General features: G+C 44.0%; 1 protein-coding gene across 5 annotated transcripts in view; it reads right to left on the minus strand.

Moving 5' to 3' along the window:
- The window catches only part of LOC110502073 (unconventional myosin-XVI), a 236277-nt gene that overhangs the window by 205258 nt on the left and 12296 nt on the right, over positions 1 to 18723 (minus strand). For 3 of the 5 annotated variants that reach the window (XM_036958966.1, XM_036958972.1, XM_036958968.1), the window contains exon 1: positions 2775 to 2972. The exons of 1 other annotated variant lie outside the window; for it this stretch is intronic. In XM_036958966.1, the coding sequence (XP_036814861.1) occupies positions 2775 to 2811 (37 nt within the window). In that variant the 5' untranslated portion in view covers positions 2812 to 2972. Of the gene's footprint in view, positions 1 to 2774; positions 2973 to 5541; positions 5694 to 18723 lie in introns of those variants that run through there. One more of the 5 variants, XM_036958971.1, reaches the window with a different exon arrangement.

Below are 18723 nucleotides of genomic sequence, written 5' to 3' on the forward strand. Positions count from 1 at the left end.
TTTCATACAACATGTTGTTCTAGAAAGTACACTATATATATACAAAAGTATGTGGACACTACTTCAACACTTCAGCTATTTCAGCCACATCATTGCTGACAGGTGTATAAAATCAAGAGCACAGTCATGCAATATCCATAGACAAACATTGGTAGTAGAATGGCCTTACTGAAGACTTTTAACGTGGCACCGTCATAGAATACCATCGGTAGCAAAACTGACTACCAAGTTTCAAACTGCCTCTGGAAGCAACATCAGCACAATAACTCTTCAAATGGGTTTCCATGGCCGAGCAGCTGCATGACAATGCCACCGTGCACAAAGCTAGGTCCACACAGAAATGGTTTGTCTAGATCGTTGTGGAAAAACTTGACTGGCCAGCACAGAGCCCTGACCTCAACCCCATCGAACACCTTTGGGATGATTTGGAACGTCGACTGCAAGCCTGGCCTAATCGGCCAACATCAGTGCCAGACCTCACTAATGCTTTTGTGGCTGAATGGAAGCAAATCCCCTTAACAATTTTCCAACATCTAGTGGAAAGCCTTCCCAGAAGAGTGGAGGCAAAGGGGGGACCAACTCCATATTAATACCTATGATTTTGGAATGAGATGTTCGACAAGCAGGTGTCCACAGACTTTAAGTCATGTAGTGTATATCCGTGTGTGTGTGTGTGTGTGTGTGTGTGTGTGTATGTGTGTGTGTGTGTGTGTGTGTGTGTATAGGAGGCTGTTATTGTGGAATATTTGGTGTACAAGCCCATGTCTAAGTGAGTGAATGTTTTGGAGGGTGTGTACTATGTAAGGAAGAGAGAGCCCACTAAAGGATTGATGTTTTTCCCTGGTCTAAAATGAGGGAGAGAGTGGTCTTGTATCAGAGCATGCTACGCTTCACAGCACAGCAGAGGGACAACAGGCAGAAGAATCATTCAGCTTCCTCTAGCTCCCTCTATTTGCTCTCCTCTGAAAAACAAACTCCAGCAAAGCACCAATTGCCCACACATTTGACAAGAGACAGAACCAAGCAAGTCGAGCACACTGTTACTACGCACGCACGCACACACACACACACACACACACACACACACACACACACACACACACACACACACACACACACACACACACACACACACACACACACACACACACACACACACACACACACACACACACACACACACACACACACACACACACACACACACCTGGTCTAAGTCCACAGATCTCCTCAGTGTGTGTGTAATCTGTTTTAATCTCAGTATCATCCTGGATTACAACCTATAATCCCTCCATCTTCCCCTCCAAAAGACCAGCTCAACCCTGTGTTCCACTGAACTGGAGGCATAAATAATAGATCATAGGCGTAATAGTACATAACAGCTTCTACTAATGATGATATTGACCCAGTTGAGACAAGGTAGACTGTTATAGGTCAACATCTCGAGGAAAGGAACACACACACTCATATTTATTAATCGACAAATTAGGACCAACATGTTCGCACAGATATGCAAATATGCACACACACACATCCCAAACACACAAACCATACAGTAACTCCAGTCTGATAAAGTGCTCCAGGAAAGTGCCCTGCCTCTTCACACCATGCGCCAGTCTGCCAGTCTCCAGTGTGGCGTCAGAGGAACCAATTAGGCCACTATTCCTGATTATTCCTGTCCATGTCAGAGTAGACAGCTAGGAGTCTGCAGGCTGCCAGGCTGCTGCCAGGAACTACGACAGATACAGCTCACAGATACAGATACAGATACAGCTCCATTCCACTCCAGTATGGCTGCTGAATGTTTGATGAGACCACCTCACTATGAGTAAATGATCAACTACAGTCAGGGGCTCCTACAATAAATCAAACCTGACAGAAGGTTCAGAGGTCAATTGATACCCAACACTACATTCTGAGAATGTGAGACTGATTGATGTTTTTTTTAATTTACCTATCACATTTACAGAAATGTTAATTGATGTGCATTGTCCCCGTCAAATGCTTAAATTGTGCCACTATTAGCATCATGCTAATCTGAGTGAGAATGCTACATTCAAGTCATTACACTAAACACGGATCACCCGGTAATATCCCACTGTTAAATAAATAGCCCTGGAAACCAAACAGTTTACACATTTTGCCAAACAGTATCTCTGACTTCCAAACCCAAACTATACTAACCCAACTAAAGGAGATCAAGTCTAAAATTTCCAAACGTGCCTATCTGCCTGGTAAAGCAGGAGCAGAAACAGGCCATATGTAGTGTAGAAGACAGGGAAGAGTGCAGCAGAGCAGTAATGACAGAGAGGAGAATGATTCAGGTCATTACCACTGATAGCTGAGGGGAGGGAGAGGGGAGAGAAGGGAGGGAGGGAGGGAGGGAGGGAGGGAGGAGAAAAGGGTGGAAAGGGGAGAAAGAAAATGAGAGAAAGAGAGAGAGAGAGGGAGAGAGAGATAGAGAAAGAAAGAGACAGAAAAGCAAGAAGAGTAAATAACTTAAAAGCAGCATCCACCTTCACCCCTTTTCCGTTCAACCGTCTTCACTTCACTCCGGGAAAACAACCAGTTACACTCTTTCTACCCCCCCCCCCCCCCTCCCCCCTCCATGAACAGCCAGCCAGTACAAAGGACAGCATAGAATAGAGGAGGTGACACATCCTGGGCCAGAGACAATCAATAACCAACCACACAAAGGAACAACGCAAATCCCACAAGCCCCTGACACAGTCCCACAATGCAGAATTCTGATTGGAGCGGCCTCCTCAACTTACCTTCCCCTGCCCCAGCTCGTCTAAGACTGAGAACCATGACCGCTGCTGCTACCCAGTGATGCTTACTCACTCACATACACACATACTGACAGACACACGCTCTCTCTCAATGAAACACACACCGACTCTCGAACATACAAGCGAACGCAAGCACAAAACCACATATCCCCACTCACACTGGCTAACAAACAAACACACTGAGTCACAAGCAAAGTCTAACACTCGCACATTGCCCCTCACATAGTGAGAATTACACGTGGCAGGAATGCAGATGATGTTGGTTATGTTGTGAAGTCACTATGTCAGCTGTTACTGCTGAAGTCATATCATTCCCAAAACGTCCCCCATCCCAACTCACTCAGCTGTCAGATCAGAGCTGGCCATGAAAAAACAGAGGGAGGGAGGGAGGAGGGCTGTTGAGCCAACTGATCTGTGGGTTTCATTCTAAATGACTCTAGTCTAATACCAGGACTGTGTCTAAGTTGTTCTGTGAATCAGCCAGACCTACATGCCATTCCAAAGCATTACAGGCATCCAAATATACAGCTTATCTCTGCTTAACACACTCTACACATGCAAATGTACATGAACACACACACACATAAACACAAACACACATTTTCCAACAGCACAAATGTGCAGCTCCTCTCTATTAGAGGCTTGACTTCCCTGGCGTGAGTGTGTCTCCAGAGAGACAGAGGGTCCATCTGACCACAACCACGCAGACCAGATGACACACACACACACACCAAAATGTCTCCTCTATCCCACCCCTGCTGACCTCATTGTAGTGTAAACAAACTTCTCTGGTCGCTAAGTAACCAGCTACAACCACCTCCTCTTTAGCAGGCATGTAAAGAGGACAGGGGAAGGGGGAAGTACAGAAGAAGAGAGAGATGGAGAGGGAGATATGAAAGAGAATGGCAGAGGAGAGACAGAATGACAGAGAGGAAGGCAAAGAGTGTTAAGCCAGGATAAGGAGAGGGGGGAGAGAGCAAGCTAAAGTTGCAAAGCTTAAATAATTACCTTCTCCTCTTCTGGAAATCCAATATAAATGTTTAGTGTGAGCATAGTGCTACAACTGTATAAATATCTGAGTGTGGAGGGTTACTCTCACTGAGCTGGGCTGCAGGGAGGCAAGAAGAGACCTGGCATCCACTACACTGAGACACACATAGTCAGTCCTCTCCTCACCGATTTAGATATATAGACTTTATTGTCCTCAAAGACCACCTTTCTCTTCATTTACCATCTTCTTAGTTATTCAATCATATTAGACGGTCAGATAGTCATTCAAAATACATCTTTCAAACGGGACCTTTCTCCTAACCACTTACTGGCTCTTCATGTGAACTTCATGTGATCTTGACACACCCTCCTAACCCATACCTATCATTGACTGGGACTTTCTGCTATAACTTCAATTTAAATTGCCAGAAATGGCCCATGTATATTCATGCAGAACATTAATATTGGATGAGAGAACCCTTAGGGGTTGAGTCTGGACAGATCTGTCTGGCTCGTCACACACCTTGCACATCAACACCACCACAGGCTGGTTCTAGAACATTCCCATAATGTTCCATAACATTTCATAATAATATCAAGCTTCTCAGAATGTTCTTGAAACCTTAACCTAAAACAAAAGCATCAGAGGCCTTGAAGCTGATAGCATATCTTTACATTATAGCGTTTGATCAACACATCAAATGAACACGGCACACCATTGGAATGCTATGTTGTTCCCTGCGTTGCAAAACATACACTGAGAAATGTATAGACTAAAAACTATTCCAAAATAGCCCACAGAGATGTTCATGTGGCTGTATGATGACTTTCAGCTGTGATGTCCCTTCTGTTTTGTTTCCATCATCTCAGCCATGTTGTTTCCCCTACATAGATTGAGCATTTTGATTGGTTTAACCATGACCTCTAACCCCTAACCTATAACCCTGATTGTCAGTCCGTCTGGAGTCAAGGCAGACCAGGCTAGTCATCAATTGGAGGTCAGCGACTCCATATAAAATGAAACTGTCATTGTGGTGTTGTTGCTATTGAATGCCAGCGGGTTGAATGCATCAAAGCACCAGTAAACCAGCTTCATTTTACCCCATTTTATACACTTTAAATCAGTGTAATTGCTAACAAATTCCCATGTACTGATCTATGTGTCCCTCTATCTAATCCCGGCCTCCATTTATTTATTTATTTTCTGCATGGACACGCTTTTAAAATTGCACATTTAAGACCTGCCCCCCACCGCTTCTGAAAAAAGTCCTAGGGGAAACACTGCACAGCACACACATCCTTAGTATTTCATGGTATATTTAGAACCATGACAACTGCACAGCCATTTGCCTGTCCTTTCATTCCCTATAGCCAGGAGCAATAACCTCACCCCCACCCCCCACCCACTCACCAACCCACACACACACACACCGACCTACCCACACACCCCGACCCACCCACCCACCCACCCACCCACCCACACACACACCTGCTGTTCAGACACACAGAACATGCACACACTTGCTCTCTCCTCTAGTCCGGCATGTTCTCTAAGAAACTCCCAAACACCTGCTCTAACGAAGAGACAAGAAGATAGAAAGACAGATAAAATAACCTCCACCATTCACCCTACATGTTCTGAGAAACACAGGAACATTTACATCAAATAAAGAAAGAAAGAAAGAAAGAAAGAAAGAAAGAAAGAAAGAAAGAAAGAAAGAAAGAAAGAAAGAAAGAAAAAGAGAACCCAGAGCCCTACCGGAGGACCCCGTCCACGGGGAACAAGGGATGAAGGAAGTAGAGAAAACGTGCCTGTCCACCAAACGAACGAAACGCCCGCCTCCCACACTCTTTCACCGAATCAATTTCACACTCTCTCACCTCCCCACCACTGTGATGTCCTTCATTCATCCGTTTCCCCGTTGCTATGGCAAAGCCGCCGCTTGGAGAGTCGGTTCTTTACGTTATTCTCCCTCATCTCTCTGTCCAACCCCCACCTCCCCTTCCAACCCATTCTGAGGGGTGCAGAAACGTCCCACCCAGAAGCCACCCTCCCTTCATAATTTCTGTCCTGTCCTAGACAGGGGTAAGGGTACAGGTTTGGAGGGATGGGTGTGTAAGTCAGAACAGGGAAGGGGAAGTCACCTTCACTAGTGGCTCAGATAACTGTGCTTGTGTCCTAAGCATTATTACTAACATACTGAACATACTGTATGTGTCTGACACAAACAAACAAAGAAACACATGTCCCACCTGTCTCTTCCACAGCTATTAACGCCTACACACAAAACACACAAGAACACACACCCTGCAGCGTTGTCTGATTGTATCCCTGTGTCAGTCCAACGCAGGTACTAATGAATAGTTAATGGTAATCCCCCTCCCCCATATTTACTATATTCCCTGTGTTAATCCTCATGTTGACCTTGGGGACCCTCCTGATTCAGCCACACACGCAAGCGCACACACAAACACCACCCCCAGTCTGGGTTCCACCCGTTATTTAATTACGAGAACCCACCCCCACCATACCACCCACCCCAACATCTCCCACAGACCAATCTGTGATCTTCATTATAGCCATCTAACCCCGATATACACACGCCCTACACCCCCCACCCAAAGACATATCGGTCCATACATTACTTATTTACTGACCACCCCTTCATCTACAAGTTGAGAGGCACTGGCCTGGCGAGGGTTATTGCATTAGGGAGAGAATTAAGAAATGTGTGTTCAAGATATACAGACAGAGACAGACAAACAGACAGAGGAAACAGACAGACATAAATTGATGGGGATACAGGGAGAGTAAAGGGGATACAGGGAGGGTAAAGGGGATACAGGGAGCGTAAAGGGGATACAGGCAGAGTAAAGGGGATACAGGGAGAGTAAAGGGGATACAGGAAGAGTAAAGGGGATGCAGGGGAAGTAAAGGGGATACAGAGAGAGTAAAGGGGATACAGGGGAGGTAAAGGGGATACAGGGGGAGTAAAGGGGATACGGGGGGAGTTAAGGGAATACAGGGAGAGTTAAGGGAAAACAGGGAGAGTAAAGGGGATACAGGTGTTGTAAAGGGGATACAGAGGGAGTAAAGGGGATACAGGAGTGGTAAAGGGGATACAGGGCGAGTAAAGGGGATACAGGCAGAGTAAAGGGGATACGGGGCGAGTAAAGGGGATACAGGGAGAGTAAAGGGGATACAGGGAAAGTAAAGGGGATACAGGGAGAGTAAAGGGGATACAGGGGAAGTAAAGGGGATACAGAGAGCGTAAAGGGGATACAGGGAGAGTAAAGGGGATACAGAGAGCGTAAAGGGGATACAGGGAGAGTAAAGGGGATACAGGGAGAGTAAAGGGGATACAGGGAGAGTAAAGGGGATACAGGTAGCGCAAAGGGGATACAGGGAGAGTAAAGGGAATACAGAGAGCGTAAAGGGGATACAGGACGAGTAAAGGGGATACAGGGAGAGTAAAGGGGATACAGGTAGCACAAAAGGGGATACAGGGAGAGTAAAGGGGATACAGGGAAAGTAAAGGGAATACAGGGAGCGTAAAGGGGATACAGGGTGAGAGAGAGTAAAGGGGATACAGGAAGAGAGAGAGTAAAGGGGATACAGGGAGAGTAAAGGGGATACAGGGTGAGTAAAGGGGATACAGGGAGAGTGCAGTGTATAAAGTCAGAACATCTGCTGTCTCAGCCATTGCCGGTCACCAAGGGCGTACCCCAAAACTTGATCCTAGGCCCCACGCTCTTCTCAATTTACATCAACAATATACGTAGCTCAGGCAGTAGGAAGCCCTCTCAACCATTTATATGCGGATGATACAGTCTTATACTCTGCTGGAACCTCCCCGGATATGTTAAACACTCTACAACAAAGCTTTCTTAGTGTCCAACAAGCTTTCTCTGCCCTTAACCTTGTTCTGAACACCTCCAAAACAAAGATCTTGTGGATTGGGTGTGATTACTACCTCTGAGGGTTTGGAGCTCGAGGTAGTTACCTCATACAAGTTATTGGGAGTTTGGCTAGACTGTATACTGTCCTTCTCTCAGCACATATCAAAGCTGCAGGCTAAAGTTACATCTAGACTTGGTTTCCTCTATCGTAATCACTCCTCTTTCACCCCAACTGCCAAACTAACCCTGATTCAGATGACCACTCTACCCATGCTAGATTATGGAGAGACAATTTATAGATCGGCAGGTAAGGGTGCTCTCGAGCGGCTAGATGTTTTTTACCATTCAGCCATCAGTTTTGCCACCAATGCTCCTTATAGGACACATCAGTGCACTCTATACTCCTCTGTAAACTGGTCATCTCTGGTTACCATCACATGACCCACTGATTGATGCTTATTTATAAAACCCTCTTAGACCTCACTCCCCCCATCTGAGATCCCTGCTGCAGCCTTCATCCTCCACATACAACACCTGTTCTGCCAGTCACATTCTGTTAAAGGTCCCCAAAGCACACACATCCCTGGGTCGCTCCTGTTTTCAGTTCGCTGCAGCTAGCGACTGGAACGATCGGCAACAATCACTCAAACTGGACAGTTTTATCTCCATCTCTTCATTCAAAGACTCAACCATGGAAACTCTTACTGACAGTTGTGGCTGCTTTGCGTGATGTATTGTTGTCTCTACCTTCTTGCCCTTTGTGCTGTCGTCTGTGCCCAATAATGTTTGTACCATGTTGTGCTGCTGCCATGTTGTGTTGCTACCATGCTGTGTTGGCTTGTGTTGCTGTCATGCTATGTTGTCGTCTTACACGGAACCCAAACCAGCTGTGCGCGTGTGCGCCATCGTGCATAAATTTATTATATCCAATTTATTTTATTATTTAAAATATCAAAACAAACTCTGAACCAATTACATTAATTTGGGGACAGGTCGAAAAGCATTAAACATGTATGGCAATTTAGCTAGTTAGCTTGCACTTGCTAGCTAATTTGTCCTATTTAGCTAGCTTGCTGTTGCTAGCTAATTTGTCCAGGGATATAAACATTGAGTTGTTATTTTACCTGAACTGCACAAGGTCCTCTACTCCGACAAATTAATCCATACATAAAACGGCCAACCAAATCATTTTTAGTCATTTCTCCTCCTTCTAGGCTTTTTCATCGTTGAACTTATATGGTGATCACATCTAAACTTTCACAGTATTACCACGACGTCCGGCAAAAGAGTTTGTCTTTCAATCACCCACATGGGTATAACCAATGAAGAGATGGCACGTGGGTACTTGCTTCTACAAACCAATGAGGAGATGGGAGAGGCAGGACATGCAGAGCAATCTGCGTCAGAAATAGAAAGGAGTTCTATTTTAGCTCTTGGCGTCTCAGACGGTCGTTGGTGCGAGCAGTGTGGTTGCAATAATTGAATAACATGGATTTCTAAATGTATTTTGCGATGCTCACGCACGCGACGTGTCCGGTCTGGTTAGCATGTTAGGTCTCTCTTTATGTAGTGGTGTGGTGTCTCTCTTGTCGTGATGTTTGTTTTGTCCTACATATTATTTATTTTTTATCCCCGCAGGAAGCCTTTTGCCTTTTGGAAGGCCATCATTGTAAATAAGAATTTGTTCTTAACTGACTTGCCTAGTTAAATAGAGATACACAAATAAATAAAGGGGATACAGGAAGAGTAAAGGGGATACAGGGAGAGTAAATGGAATACAGGGAGAGTAAAGGGGATACATGGATAGTAAAGGGGATACAGGGAGAGTAAAGGGGATACAGGGGGAGTAAAGGGGATACAGGGAGAGTAAAGGGGATACAGGGAGAGTAAAGGGGATACAGGGGGAGAGAGTAAAGGGGATACAGGGAGAGAGAGTAAAGGGGATACAGGGAGAGTAAATGGGATACAGGAAAAATAAAGGGAGAGTGAACGGGATACGGGGGAGTAAAGGGGATACAGGGAAAGTAAAGGGGATACAGGGAGAGTAAAGGGGATACAGGGAGAGTAAAGGGGATACAGGGAGAGTAAAGGGGATACAGGGAGAGTAAAGGGGAGGGGGCAGGGAGGTAAGGAAAAACAGATCCAGATAAATAAAGGAACAAAACAATGTGTGGTGGAATCTCCTCTGTCACATCTTTCATCAGATTTCTCTCTCTTTCTCTTACTGAAACTCTCAATATCTCCATCTCTCTTTTATCGTTTCAATCACTCCAACATCCCTTCGTCTCCCTACCTCATCATTAATCAATCGCTTCTGACTGTGACAGCTGATGTGTGATCAGTTATTCCTGATGCTGTCCGTGTTACAACTTCAATTAACACATGGAGCTATAGCTGTGACATGGTGGCAAGATTTCACAAATTGGGAACTAATCGAACATTTCTCTGTCTGTTTTCCAGATAGACTCAATACTATCATAAACTCTGTTTTGAGGATATAGGGTATGGAATTCAATCAAATGTGTAAAAACCAGGATGCCAGGAAAACAACACGTACTGGAGAGAAGGGGAGATGGGGGAAGGTGGCGAGAAGGAAGGCAAGAGCGGTATGGATTATTCTTATTAATTATTCTTATCCGTATTTTTTGAAACTGCACTGTCGGTTAGCGGCTCGTAAGTAAGCATTTCACTGTAAGGTTGTATTCCTGTTGTACTCAGCATTTCACTGTACGGTTGTATTCCTGTTGTACTCAGCATTTCACTGTAAGGTTGTATTCCTGTTGTTTTCAGCATTTCACTGTAAGGTTGTATTCCTGTTGTATTCGGCGCATGTGACTAATACAATTTGATTTGATTTGACTAATATGGACTTGGTTCTCCCTTTGCTGCTATAACAACCTCCGCTCTTCTGGGAAGGATTTCCACTAGATGTTGGAACATTGCTGCAGGGACTTGCTTCCATTCTGCCACAAGAGCATTAGTGAGGTCGGGCACTGACTTTTGGCGATTAGGATTGGCCCGCAGTCGGCGTTCCAATTCATCCCTAAGGTGTTCGATGGGGTTGAGGTCAGGGCTCTGTGCAGGCCAGTCAAGCTTTTCCACAGTGATCTCGACAAACCATTTTTGTATGGACCTCGCTTTGTGCACGAGGGAATTGTCATGAAACAGGAAAGGGCCTTCTCCAAACTGTTGCCACAAAGTTGGAAGCACAGAATTGTCTAGAATGTCATTGTATGCTGTAGCGTTAAGACTTCCCTCACTGGAACTAAGGGGCCTAGCCCGAACCATGAAAAACAGCACCAGACCATTATTCACACTCCACCAAACTTTACAGTTGGCACTATGCACTCGAGCAGGGAGCATTCTCCCGGGCATCCGCCAAACCCAGATGAAGCGTGATTCATCACTACAGTGAATGCGTTTCCACTGCTACAGAGTCCAATGAAGGCGAGCTTTACACCACTCCAGCCAACGCTTGGCATTGCGCATGGTGATCTTAGGCCTGTGTGTGGCTGTTCGGCCGTGGAAACCCATTTTATGAATACACCTGTCAGCAACTGGTGTGGCTGAAATAGCTGAATCCACTCATTTGAAGGGTGTCACATACTTTTGTAAATACAGTACCAGTCAAAAGTTTGGACCCACCTACTCAATCAAGGTTTTTTCTTTATTTTCACTATTTTCTACATTGTAGAATAATAGTGAAGACATAAAAACTATGAAATAACACATATGGAGTCATGTAGTAACCGAAAAAGTGTGAAACAAATCAAAATATATTTTATATTTGAGATTCTTCAAAGTAGCCACCCTTTGTCTTGATGACAGCTTTGCACACTCTTGATATTCTCTCAACCAACTTCATGAGGAATGCTTTTATAGCAGTCTTGAAGGACTTCCCACATATGCCACTTGTTGGCTGCTTTTCCTTCACTCTACGGTCCAACTCATCCCAAACTATCTCAATTGGGTTGAGGTCAGGGGATTGTGGAGCCCAGGTCATTTGATGCAGCACTCCATCACTCTCCTTGATCAAATAGACCTTACACAGCCTGGAGGTGTGTTTCGGGCCATTGTCCTGTTGAAAAACAAATGATAGTCCGACTAAGAGCAAACCAAATGGGACGGCGTATCTCTGCGGTATGCTGTGGTAGCCATGCTGGTTAGGTGTGCCTTGAATTCTAAATCAATCACCAACAGTGTCACCAGCAAAGCAGACCCACACCATCACACCTCTTCTTCCATGATTCACGGTGGGAACTACACATGCGGAGATCATCTGTTCAACTACTCTGCGTCTCACAAAGACATAGCTGTTGGAACCGAAAATCTCAAGCTTGGACTCAGATTTCCACCGGTCTAATGTCCATTTCTTGTGTTTCTTGGCCCAAGCAAGTCTCTTCATCTTATTGGTGTCCTTTAGTAGTGGTTTCCTTGCAGCATTCGACCATGAAGGACTGATTCACACAGTCTCCTCTGAACAGTTGATGTTGAGATCTGTCTGTTACTGGAATTCTGTGAATCATTTATTTGGGCTGCAATCTGAGGTGCAGTTAACTCTAATTAATTTGTCCTCTGCAGCACAGGTAATACTGGGTATTCCTTTCCTGTGGCAGTCCTCATGAGAGCCAGTTTCCTCATAGCACTTGAAGGTTTTTGATACTGCACTTGAAGAAACTTTCAAAGTTTTTGACATTTTCTGGACAGACTGACCTTCAAGGATCAATTTTTGCCTAAAATGACTAATCTAACTGCCTGTAGCTCAGGACCTGAAGCAAGGATATGTATATTCTTGATCCCGTTGGAAAGGAAACACTTTGAAGTTTGTGGAAATGTGAAATGAATGTGGGTGAATATAATACATTAGATCTGGTAAAAGATACCACAAAGAAATCTATTTAAAATTGATTTCATATCATATTTGAAGTGCATGAGAAAGGTCACAATGTGTTATTGCAGGTTAGGTGCAATTTACATTTTTGCCATTAGATAGCAGCAGTGTATTTGCAACGTTTTAGACTGATCCAATGAAGCATTGCATATCTGTTCAAAATGTTGTATCAAGTCTGCCGAAATGTGTCTAATTGGTTTATTGATACATTTTCAAGTTCATAACTGTGCGCTCTCCTCAAACAATAGCATGGTATTATTTCGCTGTAACAGCTACTGTAAATTGGACAGTGCAGTTACATTAACAAGAATTTAAGCTTTCTGCCCATATCAGATATGTATATGTCCTTGGAAATGTTCTTGTTACTTACAACCTCATGCTAATCACATTAGAGCACATTTGCTCAAACCTCCCATGGGGGGTGGGGGTCACTGATCCTGTAGAGGTTAAAATAATGATGGACTGTTGTTCCTCTTTGATTATTTGAGCTGTTCTTGCCATAGGGACTTGGTATTTTACCAAATAGGGCAATCTTCTGTATACCACCCCTACCTTGTCACAACACAACTGATTGGCTCAAACACATCAAGGAAAGAAATTCCACAAATGTACTTTTAACAAGGCACACCTGTTCATTGAAATGCATTCCAGGTGACTACCTAGATTCTGATAGGCTAATTGACATACTTTGAGTCAATTGGAGGTGTACCTGTGGATTTATTTCAAGGCCTGCCTTCAAACTCAGTGCCTCTTTGCTTGACATCATGGGAAAATCAAAAAAAATCAGCCAAGACCTCAGAAAAAACAATTGTAGGCCTGTACAGGTCTGGTTTATCCTTGGGAGCAATTTCCAAATGCTTGAAGGTACCACGTTCATCTGTACAAACAATAGTACGCAAGTATAAACACCATGGGACCACGCAGTCGTCATACCACTCAGGAAGGAAACACATTCTGTCTCCTAGAGATGAACGTACTTTGGTGTAAAAAGTGCAAATCAATCCCAGAACAACAGTAATGGACCTGGTGAAGATGCTGGAGGTAACAGGTACAAAATTATCTATATATCCACAAGCTTCCCAAAATAACTTAGTGTATGTAAACTTCTAACCCACTGGTATTGTGATACAGTGAATTGTAAGTGAAATAATCTGTCTGTAAACAATTGTTGGAAAAATGACTTGTGTCATGCACAAAGTAGATGTCCTAACCGACTTGCCAAAATTAGAGTTTGAGACAAGAGATTTGTGGAGTGGTTGAAAAACGATCTAAGTGAATGTAAACTTCCGACTTCAACTGTAAATACAGGGCAGGCCATTATTTTGGCCATTGTTTTGGCTATCATGGCTATGTCCCCATAGGATGACAATGCCACCATCCATATGACACGAGTGGTCACTGAATGGTTTGATGAAGCATGAAAACGATGCAAATCATACGCCATGGCCAACTAATTAACCAGATCTCAACCCAATTGAATACTTATGGGAGATTCTGGAGTACCTTAGACAGTGTTTTCTACCACCAACAACAAATCTCCAAATGATGGAATTTCTCATGGAAGAATGGTGTCACATCCCCCAAATAGAGTTCCAGGCATAGAATCTATGCCGAGGTGCAATGAAACTGTTCTGGCTTGTGGTGGCCCAACACCCTATTGCAATTTCCTTTTCTGGGTAGATACCTGTATATATTGGCCTGACTAGTGGAGAGCCACTGATAGAACTTTGTCTGTAAATTATTAAAACAGCAGTGGACTCAAACCCATTGTTTGGAAACTGGTGGATTTCCTACAGACTCCTGCTGTGACCTGAAAAATATTATGCAAATCTCTCTCTCCTCTCTCTCTCTCAGGCTGTTTTGCCCTATATCTTTTCTTCCTATCGCACTCTCTCTTCATCTCATAGTCTCCTTGTTCCTTCCTCTTCATCATTTTCTACCCTCTCCTATTTGTTCCGTGTATCAGTGACGATGACTACCTCTATATACTGTAGCTAAGTAGGTCAATATTCGGGATCATTCCATTTGACCGCACCCCTGATTTGAACATAACTTTCCATACATCATTTGCAGTCAGAAAGTGACATTTTGGACATGAATGCAAAAACATTGAGGATATGGAGATTTTGCATAGACCACCATACCATGAGACATTCATTACTTCATCACTGGAAAAGATAAACAGTTGAGTTTGATATAATTGAAAAGATAACTAACAGGAATGTCAAACTATTTTATAATTTCCTGAAGAAAAAAAACGTTTTTTAAGTAAAAAAAAAATCTTTATATAACTTTAATGTCAATGATCTAAAAATGTGTAAACTCAGATAAAAACAAAAAAAGACTTACTAAAATTGGAATATAATTAACATTTTTACTTTCAAATGGTACCACAAAGATGGTTGGAGGTCCACACATCACAGAATGTTGACTTGAATGGGAATATCAGTTGTTATAAATTATACTGTAAATCTTCCATAGGAAAACTATTGAAATCATAGAAATATAGATTCCCAGATCCTCTAATGACTGTGGCCACCCGTCTGCTGGAGGCTTCAAGAAGCACTCAAACCGACTTGATCTAACTGCTGGTGATGCCTATGTATTACTTCTTGTCGTTTCTTTTGATTTTCATGTGCTTTGAGATTCTATAATGAAAAGTGCTGTAAAAGTTTTTAATAAATTATTATTATTATGTAAGTTGACATCTTTGTGGTAGTAACTGGAAGTTACAATTTAAATTAAATAAACATGTAAATGGTGTACCAGCTAAATTGCAGGAGTCTTAAGGGATAGATCCATTCTGTAAATCCTACTTCTATGATTGAAATGACCTACCCTCTATTCAAGAGGATGCTGTGTCTCAACCAATGTTGGGCGCAACACAAACACCTCCGATTATATTAATTAGGGTCTAAGTCAGAAGATTTGTGAATATTAACTAAATCTTCAAACGTTAAGACAACTGGGGTTAATGGTAAAAAAGTATATACTTTTATTAAATTTTTCAAGAAATAAAAAAATATTTTGACAAACCTGTTTGTTACCTTTTTAAATGATAAGTCTAAACTGTTAATCTCTTCCCGGAATGTTTTGTCATTCAGGTTCAAAAAGTCACTTTCTGACCACTCTGACCAGTTTCACTCAAATTAAAAGGGGTGCAGTCAAAAAGTAATTGAAATCAAATGGAACAACCCTTCAGTTTTTCAGATGCCCCACCTCTGCAGTTCTGCTCTCCCACTCCCACATCACTCCATAATCCACACCACCTCCTCTCTCACTCCTCATCCCCCTCTCCCATCCCCCAACACTTTTTCACTCCCACTCTCTTAAACCATGTCTCTCTCTCTTGATCACTCTCACATCTCGTTCTATTTCCTTGTCCCCTTAATATCTGCATCTTAGTTCTACTCCCTCTCCTCTCATACCTTCCCTCTCTTCATCCTTCTCTCTCTCTCTCTCTCTCTCTCAATATGCCCCGACCAGTGGGGGTCCTTACTGTATCATCATATTATTCCATGGGAAAAACATGCACCATTTGACAATGACCAAATTGAATTATGGTTTAACATGAGATATGATATGTTTTAAATTTTGCACACACCCACACAGCTGTTTACTTTCATGTGTGTGTTTAACCCCACCCCCCTCCCCCCCAAGACCCCACTCAAGCCCCATTCTACACACTCCTCTTACGATCCCAACAGCCACACACACCCCACAGTCCCTAAACCTCTCCCTCTCAAACAATCCTAACACTCAGTGACAGTCCTCCTCCAACACATTAAATGTTCAGGGAGCCTATTCTTTCACAGGACCACACACTCAAACCTTTTCTCTCAGATTCTCTCTGCCACCCAGTTTCCATTACCACTACTTTTACCCCAGCTCCCTCCCTCCCTCACACACACACACACAGGTCCTGACTAGCTCAGACATTGACCCTGACACATAAATCAAATCAAATTTTATTTGTCACATACACATGGTTAGCAGATGTTAATGCGAGTGTAGCGAAATGCTTGTGCTTCTAGTTCCGACAATGCAGTAATAACAAGTAATCTAACTAACAATTCCAAAACTACTGTCTTGTACACAGTGTAAGGGGATAAAGAATATGTACATAAGGAGATATGAATGAGTGATGGTACAGAGCAGCATAGGCAAGATACAGTAGATGGTATCGAGTACAGTATATACATATGAGATGAGTATGTAAACAAAGTGGCATAGTTAAAGTGGCTAGTGATACATGTATTACATAAGAATACAGTCGATGATATAGAGTACAGTATATACGTATGCATATGAGATGAATAATGTAGGGTAAGTAACATTATATAAGGTAGCATTGTATAAAGTGGATAGTGATATATTTACATCATTTCCCATCAATTCCCATTATTAAAGTGGCTGGAGTTGAGTCAGTGTCAGTGTGTTGGCAGCAGCCACTCAATGTTAGTGGTGGCTGTTTAACAGTCTGATGGCCTTGAGATAGAAGCTGTTTTTCAGTCTCTCGGTCCCAGCTTTGATGCACCTGTACTGACCTCGCCTTCTGGATGATAGCGGGGTGAACAGGCAGTGGCTCGGGTGGTTGAAGTCCTTGATGATCTTTATGGCCTTCCTGTGACATCGGGTGGTGTAGGTGTCCTGGAGGGCAGGTAGTTTGCCCCCGGTGATGCGTTGTGCAGACCTCACTACCCTCTGGAGAGCCTTACGGTTGAGGGCGGAGCAGTTGCCGTACCAGGCGGTGATACAGCCCGACAGGATGCTCTCGATTGTGCATCTGTAGAAGTTTGTGAGTGCTTTTGGTGACAAGCCGAATTTCTTCAGCCTCCTGAGGTTGAAGAGGCGCTGCTGCGCTTTCTTCACAATGCTGTCTGTGTGAGTGGACCAATTCAGTTTGTCTGTGATGTGTATGCCGAGGAACTTAAAACTTGCTACCCTCTCCACTACTGTTCCATCGATGTGGATAGGGGGGTGTTCCCTCTGCTGTTTCCTGAAGTCCACAATCATCTCCTTAGTTTTGTTGACGTTGAGTGTGAGGTTATTTTCCTGACACCCCACTCCGAGGGCCCTCACCTCCTCCCTGTAGGCCGTCTCGTCGTTGTTGGTAATCAAGCCTACCACTGTTGTGTCGTCCGCAAACTTGATGATTGAGTTGGAGGCGTGCGTGGCCACGCAGTCGTGGGTGAACAGGGAGTACAGGAGAGGGCTCAGAACGCACCCTTGTGGGGCCCCAGTGTTGAGGATCAGCGGGGAGGAGATGTTGTTGCCTACCCCCACCACCTGGGGGCGGCCCGTCAGGAAGTCCAGTACCCAGTTGCACAGGGCGGGGTCGAGACCCAGGGTCTCGAGCTTGATGACGAGCTTGGAGGGTACTATGGTGTTGAATGCCGAGCAGTAGTCAATGAACAGCATTCTCACATAGGTATTCCTCTTGTCCAGATGGGTTAGGGCAGTGTGCAGAGTGGTTGAGATTGCATCGTCTGTGGACCTATTTGGGCGGTAAGCAAATTGGAGTGGGTAAAGGGTGTCAGGTAGGGTGGAGGTGATATGGTCCTTGACTAGTCTCTCAAAGCACTTCATGATGACGGAAGTGAGTGCTACGGGGCGGTAGTTGTTTAGCTCAGTTACCTTAGCTTTCTTGGGAACAGGAACAATGGTGGCCCTCTTGAAGCATGTGGGAACAGCAGACTGGTATAGGGATTGATTGAATATGTCCGTAAACACACCGGCCAGCTGGTCTGCGCATGCCCTGAGGGCGCGGCTGGGGATGCCGTCTGGGCCTGCAGCCTTGCGAGGGTTAACACGTTTAAATGTCTTACTCACCTCGGCTGCAGTGAAGGAGAGACCGCATGTTTTCGTTGCAGGCCGTGTCAGTGGAACTGTATTGTCCTCAAAGCGGGCAAAAAAGTTATTTAGTCTGCCTGGGAGCAGGACATCCACTGACACAGTAGCCAGTTATAGCCCAGGGAAAATAAACAAAGTCTGGAAGGCCACATATCACGTGGTAGGAACAGGCAGCTGATCATCAAACAAGGAAGTGTTCTACTCAAAATAACCACTCTCACTCTGAGGGGGTGAAATTCATGAGTGTAGCAGCCTTTGATGTGTTATATTGACTTGGCAGTGATTAAAGGGATACTG

Source organism: Oncorhynchus mykiss, chromosome 22 (genome assembly GCF_013265735.2).
Source record: "Oncorhynchus mykiss isolate Arlee chromosome 22, USDA_OmykA_1.1, whole genome shotgun sequence".
Classification (NCBI taxonomy): domain Eukaryota; kingdom Metazoa; phylum Chordata; class Actinopteri; order Salmoniformes; family Salmonidae; genus Oncorhynchus; species Oncorhynchus mykiss.